The 21,795-nt window shown below is 41.1% G+C and overlaps 1 protein-coding gene across 1 annotated transcript in view; it reads left to right on the top strand.

Annotated features, from left to right (window-relative positions):
- Window positions 1-21,795, top strand: part of CSNK2A1 (casein kinase 2 alpha 1) — a 53,287-nt gene that overhangs the window by 19,775 nt on the left and 11,717 nt on the right. The window contains exons 2-8 of the mRNA XM_049779289.1: window positions 5,902-6,107; window positions 7,566-7,677; window positions 11,109-11,210; window positions 11,717-11,767; window positions 16,304-16,363; window positions 18,461-18,544; window positions 20,924-21,034. Of these exons, the coding sequence (XP_049635246.1) occupies window positions 6,007-6,107; window positions 7,566-7,677; window positions 11,109-11,210; window positions 11,717-11,767; window positions 16,304-16,363; window positions 18,461-18,544; window positions 20,924-21,034 (621 nt within the window). The 5' untranslated portion in view covers window positions 5,902-6,006. The remainder of the gene's footprint in view (window positions 1-5,901; window positions 6,108-7,565; window positions 7,678-11,108; window positions 11,211-11,716; window positions 11,768-16,303; window positions 16,364-18,460; window positions 18,545-20,923; window positions 21,035-21,795) is intronic.

The raw sequence follows: 21,795 nt of genomic DNA, 5'->3' as shown, positions 1-21,795 counted from the left end.
AACAATTGCCACTCTAACACCATTCTTACTGTGCTCCTTTAACTCTAATCCTTAAAAAGAACTCACTTAAAATTTGAGGTTAACTTAAGCTAATATGCATGTATATGGAAATGTAAGAAAATACTATGCCTGTAATGTTTAAGGAGTTACGTAAGTTTTATGGCTTTAGATTGCCTTGTGTACTGTTAAGAAATATTATAATGTATTACAATCTGGGGACTTGAGGGACAAAGTAATTGTACATGGATTCTGTGTTATTTATCTTAATGTTCTTTGGCTGAAATTTCAAAGTTAATATATCAGCAAGGGGACTTCTGAGAATTATGTTATGGGTGATTGTCCTTCCACTGTAACTTTACCTTGTCCTCTTACTTTGCACCCTTGTTCTCATAATTAAAAATAAAAATTTAAAAAAAAAAAAAAAAAAAAAAAAAAAAAAAAAAAAAAACTAGGAAAACTTAGTGACTCAAGTATAAGCCGAGGTGGAAAATACAGCAGCCACTGGTAAATTTCAAAAGTAAAAATATATACCCAAAAGAATTACAATACTTGAGGAATCAGTAGGTTAGATGTTTTTCGATTTTTATTGCTAAAGCAAAACTGTAAACTAACAACAATAACTTTAAATAAAGTGCAGAAAACTAGCTTAACAGATAATCAAGCTAAATCACAAAGGTTAAAATTCTTCAAAACTGGATTCCCCATCATCATCATGTATGTCCAAATAAAGCTTCAGCTGTATCTGATGTGAGGCTATCAGCATAGGCATTGTCACCATCACTGAGTTTACAGATATCATCACTGTTGTTGGTCTCATACAAAGTGCAGAATATTGTGGGTTAAATAGTTCAGTGGCATCCAGTTCAATTCAGCTGCCTACCTCTTCAGTTGAGACTTGTGGACTGAGCTGAAGCACCGCCCCCTCCAGCAGCCAGCAGAGGCAACTGGAGACTATGACTATGTATGTATGACCTGAGAATATGCTGTACTTGGTGGAGCTAGTGTAGTAATGATCTACCTGTTCTGACATTTTTAAACCTTTCAGTAAGATAATCTCATTTGATTATTTTTTAATCTGAAGTGCCATTAAATATATTTTAATTAAAATTTTAGAAAAATTTTTAAAAAATACTATGTGATCAGGGGACATAGCGATAGCACATCAGTAGTACATTTGCCTTGCATATGGCTGACCCAGGATGGACTTCATTTCGATCCCCAGTATTCCAAATGTTTCCCCAAGCCAGGAGAGTCTGTCTGTCTGTCTGTCTGTCTGTCTCTCTCCCTCCTCCCTCCCCTTCCCTCCCACTCTCTCCATTCCCCCTCCCCTCTCTCTCTCCCCCTCCCTGCTGCTGGCTGTGGGATCGAACCCCAGTCAGTCCTATGACTCAGGGACCATATGGGACGCCAGGGGATAGAACCATGGTTAGTCCTAGGTCAGCTGTATGCAAGGCAAACACCCAACCCCTGAGTCACCAGGTGTGACCCCAAAACCAAAAATTAAAAAAATGATTAATTCATAAAAATAAATTATAAAATTAGTAAATAAATTTGTAATTTTTTAAAAAATACTGTCATTAATTTATAAGAAGCCCACTTGGAGGTCTTTTAGCTACAGTAAGGATTTGAACTCCACTGCTTTTCACTCTTGCATTTAAATTGTTGTTATTAAATTGTGTTAATTTTGCCAACTTCGTTTTTTGCCCATGGGTCACACTTGGCAGTGTTCAGAGGTCATTTCTGGCTCTGCTCAAGAAGCATCCCTCGGGCCAGAGAGATAGCGTGGAGGTGAGGCGTTTGCCTTTCATGCAGAAGGTCATTGGTTCAAATCCCAGCATCCCATAGTGTCCCCCAGCCTGCAAGGAGCGGTTTCTGAGCATGCAGCCAGGAGTAACTCCCGAGGGCTGCCGAGTGTGACCCAACAAAAAACAAAAACAAAAAAATGGAAGTAGTAGTATCCCTGGCATACTCACTATTTTTGTTTTATTTTGGTTTAGTTTGGGGGTCAAACCCAGGTCAACCATATGCAAGGCAAACACCTTAATTGCTGTACTGTCTTTCTGTCCCCTATTTACCAAAATTGTTTTGTTTTTGGGGGGTGGGTGTCACATCCAGAAATATTTAGGAATCATTCCTAGCGGGCTCTGGGAACCATATGAAGTTCCAGGGATGGAACTTGATCAGGCACTTGCTCCAGCCTGTGATTTACTAAGGGGAAGGGTTTGGAGATTCACAGATGAAAATAACCCATAAAATAAAATGCCCATAAAAGAATGTAAAAACTGAAGGGAAAGACACTGTTTTAGCCAGGGAAGATGTAAATAATTTAGAGAGATTTTTAAGGCTTTCTTAATTTTTGCCCACTTTGACCAGAAAGTTTGAGCTGAACAGAAGCAAGGCTTTTATGAATGGAAAAATTATGATTCTGTGGCTCTCTCATGTATTTTAGGATCACTTAAATGTATGTCACACTTATGGAATACAATACCTTCAGTACCAAATTTCCCTTTTTCTATGAAAGCTTTTAGCAGGGGTCTCAAACTCACGGCCTGCGGGCCATTTGGGGCCCTCCGTACAACATTTTGTGGCCCTGCCCTAGAGGAATCTTTTTGTTTTGTTTTGTTTTGTTTTAGTTGTTTGGGTCACACCCCCCAATGTTCAAGGTTTACTACTGACTTTGCACTCAAGGATCACCCCGACTTTTCCTCCTGCGGCCCCCAAGTAAATTGAGTTTGAGACCCCTGTTTTAAGGCAAGAAAGCTGGTGTGGTAAATTAACCATCACTTAAAGACTGTATTGGAAAGAGAAGTACTTTGTAGTATGTCTCTTGCAGCTCTCTTAAGTAACCATAGTTTATTTTATACTTTATATTTATTAACTCAGAATACTCACCAGATATGTGAGGTGAGTGCAGTACCCCTGTTTTGTAGTCTGGTTGGATGTCAGCTTTGTGTCTTTTACTATTTTAACTTTTCTTCAGTTTCCCCATCTGTAAACTGGGAATAGTAAATTGGAATTATGGCAGTGTTTATTTCTTTTTGTGATGATGATTAAGTAGAATAATCCATATAAGAGGAGATAGAAAATGTGCATATCTGGCACATATTATTTGAGATGTCTATAGTTTATGACAACAGGTAGTGCATAATAAGTACATGCCTATTTTGCATGCAGCCCACCTGGATTTTCTGTGTCTCAAAGCAAAAGTCTGAATGCATCCAAATTGGTCATTTTATGTAACCCTTACTATGGTTTTAAGAAATGTATTTCAAAGTAAGATGAATATCGTATATGCATGAAACTTGGGCTCAATCTCCACCTCCACAAATAGACGTGTTTCAACAACAAAAAAGTACAAAAGCCATTAACCTTTTGCCCAGATTTTTGCTTATTGTAGGTCTGAGATTTTTGTTTATTTTTAGGTTTGGCATTTTTTTTTGCCCGTGAGTATGCTTTGTGTCTGTGCATGTTCACATATGCATGGGCACTTGGAGTGGGACCCAGGTCCTTTACATACAACACATGCAGTTGACCACTGAGCACATCTCTGTCCCCATTGTAGAACATTATCCTATTGCTTTATTGTGTGTGTGCTTGTATCTACTAATCTGCCATCTAAATTTCAGTTTTGTCAATTGATCGATATTTTATTTTTTTTGGTTTTTGGGCCACACCTGGCGGTGCTCAGGGGTTACTCCTGCCTGTCTGCTCAGAAATAGCTCCTGGCAGGCACGGGGGACCATATGGGACACCAGGATTCGAACCAACCACCTTAGTTCCTGGATCGGCTTCTTGCAAGGCAAACGCCGCTGTGCTATCTCTCCGGGCCCAATTGATTGATATTTATATTTATCTTATAGCACGTCCTTCCTCCAGCACAGTTTAGGATAGGACATTTAGTTGTAATATGTTTAACCTCTATATGTCCTTTATAATATTGACATTTTTTGAGAGCTCAAGGTATGTTCTATTAAAAGAACATTTTTTTGAAATAGAGATTTCCTGGTTTTCTGTTTATCCAGTGTTTTCTTTTAATGAGGTGAAGGTAGCGTGCATGTGTTGCATCCTCAATTTATGGCTTCTGGACACAGTGCATTTTTTGCTCTATAAGACACACCTGACCATAAGATAAGATGCACATAGATTTTAGACGAGGAAAACAAGGGAAAAAATATTCTAAAGCAAATGGTGCAACGCAAGACACAATTAGGAGACAATGGCTTTAAGCCACTTTGAGACAGCCTTCGAGGCCAAAGTATATTTATAATATGCCGGTCCACAGCTGGTTAAAACACATTTATTTAACTTTTTTTTAAACCAGGAAATTAAAAAATTTTTAAATACTTTTTTTTGTTATATATATTAATAAAGTTGCAGTGACGATCAAATGAAAGTTCTTTATGTGATGGTGTAAGTGTGTTAACCTAATTGCTTGTCCCTATGTGGTATGTTTGTGCAATCAAGGGGCATAACACTGCAGGTGTCAAGTGGTTAGTAGATGCTCTCCTCCCCTGCACTCAGGCTTTAGCTCCGGGCGGCATTCGCTCCATAAGTTGTATAGGCATTTTCCTCCCATCTTGTGGGCAGGGGGAGTATGTGTTCGTCTTAAGGTATGAAAAATACAGTAAAAGCTAAATGAAAGAAATTAAGAAATTCCATGAGAATTTCAGAGAATGGAGATAACTGCATGAGATATAAAGGCTTCTAAGAGTTTGCCTGTTTTTGCTCAGAATTTGTATTACTAATTCAGCTAAGATAAATATTATTGCCAAGATAAATATTACTGCCTTTTTTAAATTTATGAAGCTTTGCTCCTATATTAATGACATTACTTTTTTTTTTTTTTTTGGTTTTTGGTTTTTGGGTCACACCCAGCGGTGCTCAGGGGTTACTCCTGGCTGTCTGCTCAGAAATAGCTCCTGGCAGGGACGGGGGATCATATGGGACACCGGGATTCGAACCAACCACCTTTGGTCCTGGATCGGCTGCTTGCAAGGCAAATGCCGCTGTGCTATCTCTCCGGGCCCGACATTACATTTTTGTTTGGTGTTTGGGCCATACCCAGCTACGCTCAGTGATTACTCCTGGCTCTGCACTCAGAAATCTCTCCTGACAGTCTCGGGGAACCCTATGGGATACCAGGGATTGAACCCCGGTGCATCCCAGGAAGTCCGTGTGCAAGGGAAACGCCCTACCACTGTGCTATCGCTCTGGCCTCTAAACATGTTTTTCTAAATGGTCACAAATGGCGTTTTATTCTTTTTTGAGTCACACCCTGTGATGCTCAAGGAGTACTCCTGGGTATACACTCAGGAATTACTCCTCCTGCTTATGGGATGCCAGGGATTAATCTCCACTTGCTATCTCTTAATCTATTTACTACCACTTCAGCCCCTAAATGGTAATCAAGGGTTTTGATTTTTACATAACATTACCCAAATGATTTTGGATTTTTATGAAATGACATTGGACTTTGTTATACAATAATGTCTTTATTTCCTTTTTTATTTTATCCAAGTTTAGTCAAGCTGACCATTTGTACTAAGATTTGCCACCATTCTAAAACTTTTCAGCACTTCTGAGTTTGGAGAGAGACTGATAGAAAAGTGTTGCTCTTGCTTGCCAATCATCTTTCACAAAAGGATAATTTGATGGGTTTGTCTCAAGTGCCCAAACTTTTCATGATGAAGCAACAAACTACTGTGCCAAATAACATTTAAAGCCAGTATCAGTTTGCTTTTTTTTCCCCTTTTATGGGAAACACCTATGTGGTTGACACTATTGATAGATTTCATTAACAAGAGATTGAGAGGTAGAGTTAAGGCCATTATTATGACTTTTTGTTTCTTCTCACATACTTTAAAAAATAATTCCTGGCCTTTCTGAATTTTGTTTTTATAGTTTGAAGAAAACACCTGAAACAAAGTCTAACCCAGCTGCCTCTCAACACGGTGACTGCCAGATCTCCAAACATCAAGTTTAGCTTTGTCCGCCAACCTGTCTGATATGTCGGGACCCGTGCCAAGCAGGGCCAGAGTTTACACAGATGTTAATACACACAGACCTCGAGAATACTGGGATTACGAGTCTCATGTGGTGGAATGGGGGTAATTGTTTCTGATTGTTTCACTATGCTTGCTTCACCCAAAGGGCAATGACAATTATGGGTTTGTTGAGTAATCTTTTCAGAAACCTTCCAGACTGCAATGCATGTAAATATAACGCATACAATACTTATAAAGCATTACTAGTTGGCATATTAGCATTTTTATTGGGTTTACAGTGTCTTTTCTCTGGTTATATATACTTAATTTACAAAATTGGTGAAAAGTTATCAGCTTTGCAGTTAGGTGAGAATTGATAACTTGAGAGACTTAAATCACTAAATTCTTACATAAATTTGGGGGGGTTATTTGGGCCATTTACTACTGACTCTGCTCAGAAATCGCTCCTGGCAGGCTCGGGGGACCATATGGGATGATGGGAATCGAACCCAAGTCCATCCTGGGTCAGCCGAATACAAGGCAAATACCTTACTGCTGTGCTATCTCCCCAGCCCCCTACATAAAGTTTTTGAGGTCAAGAGAATAGAAGAGAGTAATATTGTCCCCTGATACTGAAGGATGAAATAGTTTTTCAGAAAGTTGGTCTCTTTATGATGAGAAGAAAATTAAACCCTTAAAAATGGGAATTTAGCCCATATTCTTATCCTAGGCAAACAGTTTGCCTGTTGGCTCCCTAATTCTCTGCTGTCTTATTTGGATCTTTAAATTTTTTTTCCTCAGTGGTAATAAATTGATCACAAATCATATTCTTTTTTTTTTTTTTTTGGGCCACACCCTGTGATGCTCAGGGGTTACTTCTGGCTATGCGCTCAGAAGTTGCTCCTGGCTTCTTGGGGGACCATATGGGACGCCCGGGGATCGAACTGCGGTCCGTCCTAGGCTAGTGCAGGCAAGGCAGGCACCTTACCTCCAGCGCCACCGCCCGGCCCCCAACAAATCATATTCTTAAGATAAAAGCATTTGGGGCCGGAGAGATAGCATGGAGGTAAGGCGTTTGCCTTTCATGCAGGAGGTCATTAGTTCGAATCCCGGTGCCCCATATGGTCCCCGTGTCTGCCAGGAGCAATTTCTGAGCCTGGAGCCAGGAATAACCCCTGAGCACTGCTGGGTGTGACCCAAAAACCACACAAAAAAAAAAAAGATAAAAGCATTTGATAATCAAATCTGGGGCCAGAGAGATAACATAGCGGGGTAGGGAGTTTACGTCACACATTGCTGACCTGGGTTTGATCCCCTGCAGATTGTCTTTGCACGTGACTCACCCCAGGTTTGTTGCCTGACACCCTGTGTGGTCCCTTGAACCCAGCGAGGAGTAATCACTGAGTACACAGCCCAAGAGTAAGACCTGAGTGTCACCCAAAAACAAAACAAAAAATTTCTGTGAAACTAATATGGAAATTAGAATTCCTCTTTTATTCCTATTGATAGTAAAGTTTGGTAAACTGAACTAAAGTACTTAATAAACTCAAGTTTTTAAGTCATTGTAACTTTTGTTGACAGAAATCAAGATGACTACCAGCTGGTCCGAAAGTTAGGCCGGGGTAAATACAGTGAAGTATTTGAAGCCATCAACATTACAAATAATGAAAAAGTTGTTGTTAAAATTCTCAAGGTAAGAGATATTTTATTTAAAGTAATACTTGAAGGATATTTGAAGTGCTTTGTTTTACTATATCCTCTGAAAGTGAAGATATTATTTTTATATTTGACAGATAAGGAAACTGAAACGAGAAATCAAATGACTCGACATAGCTAAATAGTGGCAGAAGAAGAGAGTAAATATTCAGTCTCCTTTCTTGTTCTTGCCTAATATTGATTTCTGTTATTTAGTTATTCCATGCTTTTATTTTTCTTTTTTTTTGGGGGGAGCAAAATTTAATAGAAGACACTGTCTAATTTTTAGGAAAGAGCATACACAGCAGCTGCCCTGAGCTCAGCAAGCTTCTCCTGGCCTTGCCAGAATGGTTGCAACCCTGGGGCCAGAGTGATAATAGCACAGCAGGTAGAGTGTTCCTCTTGCATCTAGCCAACCAGGGACCAAACCGGATTTGATCTCCAGCATTCTGAGCCTGCCAGGAGCAATTTCTGAGTGCAGAGCCAGGAGTAACCTCTGAGCGCCGTGGGGTGTGGCCCAAACCCCACCCTCCCCACAACAAAATAACCGAAGAGCTGCCACCAGAGCCAAACACTAAGATGCTGTGGTCACGAGCCCGCGATTCCTTTCACATGCCATCATCATGGGTGGCAGGAGGGACAGTGCTGTCTTCCCAACCCTCCTGGCCTTGAGAGGGGCCAGGGGGTGCCCAGACCCCCAGCTCACTTTTAAGTTCACAGAACTGGTTCCAAATCCCGGAGAGGTTCAGACAAACTAGCAACAAGAGCTGGGTTCATCACAGCCCTATTTTCAAAGAATTGTTAATCTCTACATATGAGAATCAATCGTGGCCCAGAGAAATTGCTTTTGCATGCAGGAATCTGGCTGTTAATCTTTAGCACCATGTGTCCTCCTGAGCAACTCAGGGAGCAACCTTTGAGTATCACTGGGTATGGCAAAAAAAAAAAAAAAAAAAAAAACCAAAAATATAAACAAGCAAAAATACTCAGAGGAGTTACAAACAAACCTTGTTGAGGATGTCAGAATAAGTGTCATATAAATTGCCTTGATTAAAGAACGAGTAATAACTTGCCACAATGTTCTGACTTTCTCTGATTCTTGACTTACTTTGTTTGTTTGAATTTGGTTTTGGGACCACACCTGTTTGCTCCTGCTCCAGGTAGGAAATGCTTGAGGGACTACAGGAATGCTGGGGATCGAACCCAGGTCAGCCACATGCAAGGCAAATGCCCTACTCACTACTATCTCTCCAGTCCCATCCTCTAATTCTTCACTGCAAGTCCAGTAGTGCTTGATACAGTTTTACAAAGAGAAACCAGAAAATGTATGTAGAGTTTAATTTACTTTTTCTTGACATTTATTATAAAATATTAAAAAAAATATGTGATTTTTAGTTTAGGGATCATACCCAGCAGTCAGTGCTCAGGTCCTATTCCTGGTTTTGTGCTCCTGAGTGACCCTTTGTGATCTCTTCCTTGGTTTTAGATAGTCATGGGTGTGCTGGGAGTTTAACCTCAGTGGGTCAGCTGAGTGCAAGGCAAGCATTCTACTTACTGTACTTGCTGTACTTTACTTGCTGTTCCAATTAAAAAAAGTTTTATAAGACAAACAGTGTTTTGTTTTGGGGGGACCACACTTGGTGATGCAGTTACTCCTGGTTCTCTGTTTAGGGATTATTCCTGGTGGTGCTCAGCGAGCCATATAGGGTGTCAGGATCATTCGGGTACAAGGCAAGTTAGTGCTTTACCTGCTATACTGTGGCTTCATTTGTGTGGAGGTTCACTGCTCCCCAGTAAATATTTTTGGTTGATTTCTTTTGGGAGAGGGATCCACACCCAACAGTGCTCAAGGATTTACTGTTGGCTGTGCTTATTGGTGGTGCTCAGGGAATTCCAGGAATCAAACCCAGGTCACATGTTCAAGGCAAGTACTACTCGATGTACTATCTGACTTTTTAGTAAATATTTAAGGTCAAAACTATTTAAGACCTTTTTATTAGAAGGAATACTGTAGATGAAGATAGAGTTAGAAAGTTGTCTTTTTATAATGAAGAGATTAAATTACAGGAATAATCCTCTTTTCATTCTGTTCTTAAACTGTTATATTTTTATTTTAATCATTGTACCTTATAATTTTCTTTTTCTTTTTTCTTTCTTTTTTTTTGTTTTTTGTTTTATTGTTGTTTTTGGTTTTTGGGTCACATCCGGCAGTGCTCAGAGGTTACTCCTGAGCTCAGAAATCGCTCCTGGCAAGCATGGGGGACCATATGAGATGCTGGGATTCAAACCACCGTCCTTATGCATGAAAGGCAAACACCCTACCACCATGCTATCTCTCAGGCCCCTGTACCTTATAATTTTACAGTGATGTCAGTGGTAGGGTTTCTTGGATACCACATTCCAATATACATCCCCCACTAGGGTGTCCTTTCCTTCTACCATTATCCCAAGAATCCCTCTGCGTTTAGTCATAATAAAAGATTTGGAGAAATTGCTGTTTTCATTGCCCAAAGGTATACATGGAGTGGTAGTGAGATGATGTGGGCTGCCTCCCAAGACCCACCTTGAATCCATTGAGTTATGCTATGTAGAGAGGGAGAGAGAACCAGTTTGCTTCTCTTTGCTGTTGGTACTCATTTCCTTATCTCTTGTGGGGGAGAGTTGGGTCATACCTGGTAGTTCTCAGGGGTTACTCCTGGCTCTGCTCAGAAATTGCTCCTGGCAGGCTTGGGGTACCACATGGGATGCCAGGAATTGAACCAGGGTTCCATCCAGGGTTGGACATGTGCAAGGCAAACGCCCTACAGCTGTGCTATATCACTCCAGCCCCACATTTCCTATTTTTTTAGGGTATTTTATGAATTTAGAATAAGAAATGGTGGGACCGGAGAGATACATGGAGATAGTGTGTTTGCCTTGCGTGGAAGGACAGTGGTTCGAATCCTGGCATCCCATATGATCCCCTGAGTCTGCCAGGAGTAACCCCTGAGCGCTGCTGGGTGTGACCCAGAAACCAAAAATAAATAAATAAATAAATAAATAAGAAATGGTAAGAGCCCATGTTTCATTTAAATGGTGAAAGGATTTTACAAGATAAGCCTCATGTTCTGTCTAGTTTTTAAAAATTAATTGAGTATTGGAGTTAGAGCTAATTATACAACTTTAGTATATATGCTGCTGAAGCGAGCACTAGAGCTAATTATACAGAAGTTTTTCCCCCCCTTTGGAATGGTGTTTTTATTATTGTTATTTTTTCAATTCAGTATTTTCTAAGAACCTGCACAGTGCCTGGAGCTAGGAGAGGGGGTTCAGAAAGGACTCTTAACGTATTTCCTTCCTTCAAGGAGCTCATAAGTAAGACATGTATTACATTCCTTGTTAGAGTACTCTGAAATAGTTTGGTTTACTACTGTATATTTTCTCTTTCAGCCAGTGAAAAAGAAGAAAATCAAGCGTGAGATAAAGATCTTGGAAAATTTGCGAGGTGGCCCCAACATCATTACATTGGCAGACATTGTAAAAGACCCTGTGGTGAGTATAGTAGATGCTAGCAAGGCCCACCAGGGCTGAGCTTTGACTCGAGCACAACTACCCTCTCTATTTCTTCCTCCACTGTCAAGTCCTGCTCTGAAAGTGCTTTATCAGTTTGACTTTGAACTAGATTGGGTCTTTCTTTCAAAGAGACCTCCACCCACAGACTATTTCTTATTCTTCTAGGCTAAGAGACTGATAGCACTGGAAACTGAAATGTGTTAATCCATTTTGCAAACTCAGGTCCGATGCCGATGGGCGATGGGCGCATTGTCGGGCTGCCTAGAGCCTGGTGAGACTTCAGCTCCATGTCTTCTGTTTGAAATCCATCCCCCCAAAATGACCTAAGTGTGGTGATGACTAGCGTGGGGAGGGCTTGTAGCAATAGAGGGCTTCCTACTACTGAGGCAAGGACTGCCCCATGCACCATATCACATCTATACACATTGTGCCCACAAGGCTACAAGGTCTATTGCTAATGTGTGTTTTCTTTTTCTTTTCCCTAGTCACGAACCCCTGCCTTGGTTTTTGAACACGTAAACAACACAGACTTCAAGGTATGTCTGTCTGTCACTAATCATTTCAAGCTATTTGAAGCCTTAACTTAGTTTCTATAGAAACAGTGACCACTGTCACACCTAGTTATTTAGCCCTTTTGTTGAATGCTCTTTTTAATAAGGAGTACACTTCTCACCGTATTTAACATTCATTTGATTTTCTGCTGAAGTCATACCTAATAAAAGTAGCAGTATACATGTTGAGTTAGGATCTGGCTTCAGGACATTTTGCTTTTATAAGACAGCTGGGGCCGGAGCGAGCGATAGCACAGAAGGTAGGGTATTTGCCTTGCACACAGCCAACTAGGGTTTGATCCTCGTTATCCCATATGGTCCACCGACCTACCAGGAGTAATTTCTGAACACAGAGCTAAGAGCGCCTAACACCTGAGTGCCGCCGGGTGTTACCCCAATCTCGCCTCAAAAAAAAAAAAGAAAAGAAAAGAAAAGCAATGACAACAGCTATATTCTGTTTGTGAAAACTAAGATACCTTAGTATTCCTCAGGAAATCTGATCCCTAGATTTTAAAGGAGGTGAATTGGAAAGGATAATATAAAATGTAATAGTCTTCACAACTGATATCTCTGACATCCTGCCCATAGAGTGGTCTACTTCATACAATTCTCAGGCCTAGTACAACAGAAGAATATGAGCACTATTGAGTTACACATTGCAAAGGTATTTGACTTGCCTTTGTATTTGTCCAATACTAGAAAGGTATCAATAAATAGGTGAATTCTTTTGCTGGAAGAACTATTTTAAAGGGGTCAGGAGAAATAGTATAGTGGGTAGAGTGCTTTCCTGCACATGACTGATCCAAGTTTGATTCCTGTCACCCTAAACACCACCAGAAATAATTCCTGGGTACAGAGCTCAGAGTAATCCCTGATGTCACTAGAAGTGTGCCTCTAGTCCTCTCCCTCCAAAAAGTACTTTAAATTCATAGCTTTTTTGTTTGTTTTTTTGTTTGTTTGTTTGTTTGTTTTGGGGCCACACCCAGCGGTGCTCAGGGGTTGCTCCTGGCAGGCACGGGGGACCATATGGGACCCCGGGATTCGAACCAACCATCTTAGGTCCTGGATCGGCTGCTTGCAAGGCAAACGCACTGTGCTATCTCTCTAGCCCCAATTCATAACTAACTTTTAAGGCCAGAGCAATACTAGAGCAGATAAGGCACTATCTTTGCATGTAGCCAAACAGGTTTGATCCCAGCATCACATGTGTTCTCCTGAGCCCTTCCTGGAATGAGCTTAGTGTCAGTTCTGAGTACCTGGGTGCAATCCCAAAATAGAAATAGTACTGCAGGTAGGGCACTTACTTTGCACATGGCCTACCTGGGTTTGATCCCTAGCATTCCATATGGTCCCCTGAGCACTATTGGGTGTGACCCAAGACAAAAAAATAACTGGTGACTTTGAAAGGACATTGATAACCACTTAATGCTATGATCTTGTTGATGGACATGCTTCTTTTCAAATCACCAGCATCTCTTTGGAAAGGGTACATAAAGGTTATTCAGTGTTTTCTTTCTTTTTTTTTTTTTTTTTTTTTTTTTGGTTTTTGGGCCACACCCGTTTGACGCTCAGGGGTTACTCCTGGCTATGTGCTCAGAAATCGCCCCTGGCTTGGGGGGACCATATGGGACGCCGGGGGATCGAACCGCGGTCCGTTCCTTGGCTAGCGCTTGTAAGGCAGACACCTTAGCTCTAGCGCCACCTTCCCGGCCCCCAGTGTTTTCTTTCTAATTAGAATAAATATTAAAATTGACTATACTGGGGCTAGAGCACTAAGTAGTACAACAGCGAGTATAAAGTGCTTTCTTTGCATGTGGCTACCTGAGTTCAATCCCAAGCATCCCATATTGTATGGTCCCACAACCACTGTCAAGAGTAATTCCTGAGTCAGGAGTATCACTTAAGCACTGCCTGGTGTGGCTCAATAACAACAACAAAATGTGACTATACCCATGATGGCGAAACTGGCACGCAAAGGCCTTGCAGCTGGCATGCGAGAAGGTTCGAAATTAAGATATGCAGCACGTGCCGCTTCGTTTTTAGATACTAAAATCTTGTCTTTAAGATTTAATTGACGTGCTGGCACTTTTGAGGAAATTCTTTGGTTTTGTGCGGCAGTTTGGGCACTCGGGCTCAAAAAGTTAGCTATCGCTGCTCTATACCAAGAAAAACTGATTTGGGAGTCATAATACAATCATTTGTTGACTATCACAGTGACTAAATTGTGATTTTGATTTCCACTCATAAATGGGCTCTTTATAATTTCATTATTTATTTACTTTTGTTTTGGGGGCCACACCCAGCAGTGCTCAGAGGTTATTCTAGCTCTCTACATTCAGAAATCACTCCTGGCAGGCTCAAGGGACTATATGGGATGCCAGGAATTGAGGTCTGTCCAGGTTGGCTACGTGTAAGGCAAACGCCCTACCACTATACTATCGCTCTGGCCTCTCATAAACGGACTATGCAAAAGCACCTTTTAAGGGGCTGGAGCGATAGATAGCACAGTGAAAGGGTATGTGCCTTGCCAGCGGCCAGCCCAGAATGGACCCACATTCAATCCCTGGCATCCCATATTGTGGCCCAAAAAAATAAGCACCTTTTATAGTACGGAAATACAAGTGGTGGCTTAGGAGAATGTTGTCAAAGGACTGCTTAAAGGCAGGAATCGTTTTATGGGCTTCTAAACATTTACTTGGGAGTCAGCCTCAGACTGCAGGAAACAGCTACAAAGTGCAGAGAAAAAATGTCTGGGCTCCAGAATCCTCAGAAATATGAAAGAAATATAAACATTTTTAGTCAAAACTGCTGACTATAGTAGCCTTATGAAGAGAGCATCAGATAAATAAACTTGGGAACTTCATATAATTTAATATTGGAATACTATTTATAGGGTAATTCTGTCTGAGCTTTTTATTTGTTGGTTTGCTTCTAAATCAAGGACTAAATTCTTTCTAAGCTTAGACATGAGAGAATTGTTTAAGAACAGCTAAATGTTAAGATGAACTTCTTGTTGTTGGGGTCCTGGCTATGCACTCAGAAATAGTTCCTAGCTTGGGAACCATATGGGATGCCGGGTATCGAACCCAGGTCCGTCCTGGGTTGGCCACATACAAGGCAAACGCCCTACCACTGTGTTATCTTTCCGGCCCTAAAATGAACTTTTTTTTTTCTTTTTTTGGTTTTTGGGCCACACCCGGTGGTGCTCAGGGGTTACTCCTGGCTGTCTGCTCAGAAATAGCTCCTGGCAGGCACGGGGGATCATATGGGACACCGGGATTCGAACCAACCACCTTTGGTCCTGGACCAGCTGCTTGCAAGGCAAACGCCGCTGTGCTATCTCTCCGGGCCCCTAAAATGAACTTTTGAAGGAAAAATATGCTAAAAATTCAAGTCATTATGAACCAAAAAAATTTATAGATTTGTTTTGTTTTTGGTTTTTGTGCCACACCTGGTAAGCTCAGCGGTTACTCCTGGCTATGCGCTCAGAAATCTCTCCTGGCTTGGGGGACTATAAGAGACACCGGGAGATCAAATTGCAATCCATCCTAGATCAGCCGTGTGCAAGGCAAACGTCCTACTGCTACACCACCGCTCCAGCCCCAAGTTTATAAATTTGACAACAACCCATTTGCCTTTTTTCTGGTGATCAGCAAAACCTGCAACGTAAGCCAAAGATGATTTAGTTCCCTACCGGAAACTGCTAAAAATGCTATTATAAAGTCTGGAGGTATTTGAAGAACAAAAGGAAGGGTGGGGCTGCTGGAGAAATAGTACAGCTTGCTTGAATTTTTTTTTTTTTTTTTTTGGTTTTTGGGCCACACCCTGTGACGCTCAGGGGTTACTCCTGGCTATGCGCTCAGAAGTTGCTCCTGGCTTCTTGGGGGACCATATGGGACGCCGGGGGATCGAACCACAGTTCATCCTAGGCTAGGGCAGGCAAGGCAGGCACCTTACCTCCAGCGACACCGCCCGGCCCCACTTGCTTGAAATTTAAACGCAGTGAACATGGGGCCTAAGTGCTGTTGCAATCGGCAGGGCGTTTGCCTTCTATGCAACTGACCCAGTTCAATCCCCAGCATCTTATAATCTCTCTCTCTATAGTTATCACCTCAGCACAAAGCTGGGAATAAACTGAGCATGGGATCGGAGAGATAGATGGAGATAGGGCGTTTGCCTTGCATGCAGAAGGACGGTGGTTTGAATCCCGGCATTCCATATAGTCCCTCTAGCCCACCAGGAGCAATTTCTGAGCATAGAGCCAGGAGAAACCCCTGAGTACTGCTGGGTGTGACCCAAAAACAAAACAAAATAAAAAAACTGAACACCACTGTGAGGAAAGCAATCAATGAATGAATCAGTAAAATGGATGTTATGTTGGAAAAATAGAGACCAATGAAGAGACACATCTTGGAACAAGGGAAAATGAGCCAGGTCTTAATTTGAATTGCTATCAGTGAGGATGAGAAATTGCCTTTTATCAGTATTTTATGGCTTAAATGTTATATATTTCTTTAACAGCAATTGTACCAGACATTAACAGACTACGATATTCGATTTTATATGTATGAGATTCTGAAGGTAAGAGAAGAAAGCTCTAGCTTGATCTTCCCTCTATTAAAATCGCTTTATTGGCTGTCAAAAGGCCAGTGTGTTAAAAGAAGGGGCCTCCTTATATTAAGTTTTTTAAGTCAAGTCAGTAGCATCAGAATCCTTGTGCTATTTATTGTACATGTTTCTTTAGACATTATAAAAACTTTAAAAAATTAACTCATGTGCTGGCTTCTGATAAACCTTTTCATTTAAAATTAAACAAATAAAACTGTCAAAATAGCTCAGCCCTCAAACAGGCTGATAAGTATTTAAGTCTGCTTAAACATTGCTGATTTAGCTAGAACTTAGATTTCTAAAGTGGGATTATAAAATATTTTGCTTCTCGTCATAAGATCCGTTTTATAGATTAGAATATTGCTTAGAGTTGGCTAAAGGTTGGAAAGCCTGCCTTTGAACCTTAGAAATACCCTAGAGACTGCTAACATAACGGAAATATTTGACGTTTACTTTGGCTCGTGTTGTCTTGTGGCCAGTATGTAATCACTATGGGACTATGCTAACCCTGCAAACCTTAAAGACCTAGATTGCTTCTCAGCAAGAACAAGTACCTGGCCAGTGACATAAATTCATTTAAAGTATAGGATTAATTAGTAGGCCCAAAGGTTATGACACAGTTCACTGTAGCGTGATAATGCAAATAGGTTTCAAATTGAATTTGATACTATAAATCACAAGTTAGCAAACTTTTATAGGGTCAAACATAAAATGCTTTCACCTTCTGGGCCATAGTATCTTACTTAATCTGTTAAGAAACAGAGACAACCCTTGTGGACTCAGCACACAAATATTATTTGCAGAAAATAATCAGCAAGCCATATTCAGGCACATCTTTTTATATAGAATCTTCTGCAGAAAATAATAGGAATAAAACTAAGGAGACATAGCTCACTAGGCTGTCGCACGAAACCCCAAGTGTGACACCCGACACTGCATGTTTCCGCCTTCAGTACTACTGGGCATTGCCTTTGTGACCCAACATTACTAAGAGCAATGGTTTATACCTAAGATAAGCAATAGATGCCTAAGAGTGGCTGTTTGGTCCCCAACAATAATTCAGGGATAGAGTGATAGTACAGCACAGCAGGTAGGGTGCTTGCCTTGCACACAGCCTACCCAAGTTTAATCCCAAGCATCCCATATAGATTCCTCGAGACCGCCAGGAGTAATTCCTGAGCACTGCCAAGTGTGTGTGTGTGTGTGGGGGGGGTGTCAATGGTGTAGGTGATTTTTTTTTTTTTTTTTGAGGGACCTATTGGAACAGGTTTAAGTTTTGGATAAGAAGGAGATATCAGGGGCCAGAGAGATAGCATGGAGGTAAGGTAAGGCATTTGCCTTACATGGAGAAGGATGATGGTTCGAATCCCAGCGTCCCATATGGTCCCCTGTGCCTGCCAGGGACGATTTCTGAGATTAGAGCCAGGAGTAACCCCTGAGCGCTGCTGTTGTGACCCCACCCCCCAAAATAAAACAAAAACAGGGCTGGAGAGATAGCACAGCGGTGTTTGCCTTGCAAGCAGCCAATCCAGGACCTAAGGTAGTTGGTTCGAATCCCAGCATCCCATATGGTCCCCCATGCCTGCCAGGGCCGATTTCTGAGCGTAGAGCCAGGAGGAACCCCTGAGCACTGCCGGGTGTGACCCAAAAACCAAAACAGACAAAAAGATATCAGAAGTGATGCATGTTGTGTTTTCTAACAGAAAAGATGTTGAAGCATTGTAAGGAAGAACAGAACTTTTTTGTTGTTGCTTTGGTTTTTTTGTGTCACACCCGGCGTTACTCCTGCTCAGAAATGGCTCCTGGCAGGCACAGGGGACCATACCGGACGCCGGGATTCAAAGCAACCACTTTAGGTCCTGGGTTGGCTCTCTGGCCCCAGAACAGAACTTTTTTAACTGGTATCTTGAATAAGTCTCTGAAGAATAATTGTGTGAATCATTGTACTAACCCTGACTCAAAACAGTGTTATGAGGTAGAAAAAAATGCTAGGGAGTAAAAGAATAGAGCTGTACTGTAAAAATAACTTGTTGAAGTTAACTCCTTATTTCTTACCTCATTTTACCATAGGCCTTGGATTATTGTCACAGCATGGGAATTATGCACAGAGATGTGAAACCCCATAATGTAATGATTGATCATGAACACAGAAAGGTAAAAGCTATACCGCATATCTCATTTCAACATGGATTTAAACCAGGCTCTTCAGCACTACCTAGAAATGAATATTTCACAATCCTTAACGCACATTAGGCACTTGGCAAATACATGGTGAATGAATTAGTTAACAGATCACCTTGTTAAGGGTGAGAATGTTAAAGAGATAGTACAGCAGGTAGTTCACTTGCTTTATATGCACCCAAATTGGGTTCATTTTTGTATTTTCCCTGATCCCTCCTATAGAGCCAGGGGTGAGTCTTGAGCACCCTTGAGTGTAACCCAAAAGCAGAAAATAACAAACTATCCTATTTTTAAGTCATTTATTCATATTCCTAAGAATTCTAGCAAAAATGCTATAATGAGGGGCCGGAGGGATATAGTACAGTAAGCAGGTAAATCATGTGTGCTCCCATAATTTTGTCACGGGTGGCCAAGGAAACAAACATTGCTATGAAGAAGCAAAAGGATTTGTCTTTACCAGGGAACCTGACTTTTAGATTGATTTATTTAGTAATTAGTTTCTCAAGAAACTCTTCTTATTTGGGGCCACACCTGGTGGTGCCCAGGGGTTACTCCTGTGTAATCAGAAATTACTCATGGCAGGCTCATGGACCACATAGAATGTCGAGGATTGAATCTGGGTCTAGGCAAATGCCCTGCCTACAATACAGCCCTATGACTTTTAAACTTTTATTTATTAACGCAAAAGCTACAGTAATAGTTAGCTGGTATGCTGTGAAATTACCATGAATATCTACAGTTATGTGGGTAAAAAATTCAGAAAATGCTCCTACTTAATAGCATATGAAATGAGGTCCCTGAGCAGTAATTGGAGCAGTAAGCTTTTAGGGGAGTTCTGCTGACCACATACATAACATTTCAGTTTTCCAACCCCACTGTAGTAAAAATGGTGGTTACTTATTACATAATTTGGGGGCATGGCGATTATACATTCAACTTTTTTTTTTTCTTTATACTGCCAGTGATTGAACCCAAAGCTTCCCATGCCATTTCCACCACTGGGTCATATCCTTGGTCTTGTAGTTGTAATATCATTTTGTAATAACTAGTTTAGTGGATGCCTTATAGGCATGAGATAACTGGATATGTTCCTGTCAATTGTTCGTGTTTGTGGGAGCTTAAAGTAAGTTAAAAGTGAAATTAATTCAACAATCAAGAGTTTTCAAACAAGACCGAAGGGGTCATTGGGAAGGTGACATTTTAGAAAGTACTTGAAGGGTACTATCTATCCATGTGATCTTAGTGAGAAGTGTTTCATAGATGCAGAAACCCTGAGATAAGAATATTTCTGGCAAGTTGGGACAGTAGCAAGAATACAGCTGGGATCAAAGGAAGGGGAGATGAAAATGAGGTCACAGACATAAGAATAACCTGATCATGCAAAACTTTAAAGATGATTATCAGGCCTTTTCCCTAAAGCTACAAGTCTTCTCTTGGGTTTCAGCATATTTTTACTTGGTTTTTTGTGGGTGTTTTGTTTTGTTTTGTTTTTACTTCTGGCTCTGTGCTCAGCAATCGCTCCTGGCAGGCTCAGGGAGCCATATTGGATGCCAGGGATTGAACCCAGGTCTGTCTTGGGTCAGCTGCATGCAAAGCAAACTCTACCACTCCAGCTTAAATTTTTCAGTTTTTTATTTCACGTTATTAGAAAAAGCTATCTTAAAAAGTAGTGGTCCAGGGGTGGAGCAATAGCACAGCAAATACGGTGTTTGCCTTACACACAGCTGGCTCAGTTTCTTTTTCTTTTTTTTTTTTTGGCTCAGTTTCTAATACAGGTATCCCATATGTCCTCCAAGCCTGCCAGGAGTAATCTCTGAGCACAGACAGGGCCAAGAGTAACTTCTGAGTATCACTGAATCTGACCTAAAAATAAACAGAAAATATAGTGGGTTAGAGAGAGAGATAGTACAGCAGGTAAGATAAGATGTTTGTTCTGCGTGTGGCTAACCCTGGTTCAATCCCCAGCATACCTTTTGGTCCTCTAAGCCTTCGAGGAGTGATCTCTAGCTCCCCATCTGGTCTCCTGAGTGCACAAGGAGTGATCACTGAATGCAGAGCCAGGTATAAAACCTGAGCACTAATAAGTGTGGCCTTAGAAAAAAAAAAAAACTTGTTGAGGGCCGGAGAGATAGCACAGCAGTAGGGCGTTTCCCTTTCATGCAGCTGATCCAGTACAAATGGTGGGTCAAATCCCGGCGTCCCATATGGTCCCCAGTGCACAGAATGAAATTGTATAGTTTGTAAGAACTTTGTCTCACTGGCGTACAGCAGTCTGATCATGTTTTATACACAATGAAGAATTTGAAAGATAAAACTTTGTGATTTATTCTTTTTCTTTCCCATATCCCTTAGCTACGACTAATAGACTGGGGTTTGGCTGAATTTTACCATCCTGGCCAAGAATACAATGTTCGTGTTGCTTCCCGATACTTCAAAGGTCCTGAACTTCTTGTAGACTATCAGGTAAGTACAGAACTATCTCAGCCTACTGATGTGACTTGCAGTAGCATACTTTCTTACTTGTGGGAACTCCTAGGTTTGATTCCCAACACCACCAAAAATATTAGTAATCCTATTTATTTTATATAGTTTGTGTAAAATAACCATTTAAGTGGTTTTTAAATGTTGTTTATGTATCTTTCAATGAATATAAAAAATTAATCACCTTAGTTCATCGACTATAACTTGTGATAATATACTGGACTCGAGTGATAACACAGCGGATAGGGTGTTTGCCTTGCACACGGCTGACCTGGGTTCAATCCCTGGCATTTCATGTGGTCCCGAGTGCAGAGTGCACTTGAGCACCGACAGGTGTGGCACATAGGAACCCCTTCCTCCCCCCTACATTTGGTTGTAACTAAAGGGAAAGTAAAAATATCCTTTCTAATTGAAATTAGGAGTATTGACACACCCCCGTGCCCCCCCCACCCAAAAGGGGCTGGAGAGATAGCATGGAGGTAAGGCATTTGCCTTGCATGCAGAAGGTTGGTGGTTCGAATCTCAGCATCCCATATGGTCCCCCGAGCCTGCCAGGAGCAATTTCTGAGCATAGAGCCAGGAGTAATCCCTGAGCACTGCTGGTGTGGCCCCACCCCCCCCTCCAAAAAAAAGAAGTATTGAAATACTATATCAGGATATAACGTTGATGACTCACCAAACATGACAAACAAAATATACTAATATTTGAATAGAAAGTCAATTTTGTGTTTCAAAATAGCTAT

This window comes from Suncus etruscus, chromosome 9 (assembly GCF_024139225.1).
Source record: "Suncus etruscus isolate mSunEtr1 chromosome 9, mSunEtr1.pri.cur, whole genome shotgun sequence".
Classification (NCBI taxonomy): domain Eukaryota; kingdom Metazoa; phylum Chordata; class Mammalia; order Eulipotyphla; family Soricidae; genus Suncus; species Suncus etruscus.
This window is presented reverse-complemented; position numbering and strand designations above follow the sequence as displayed.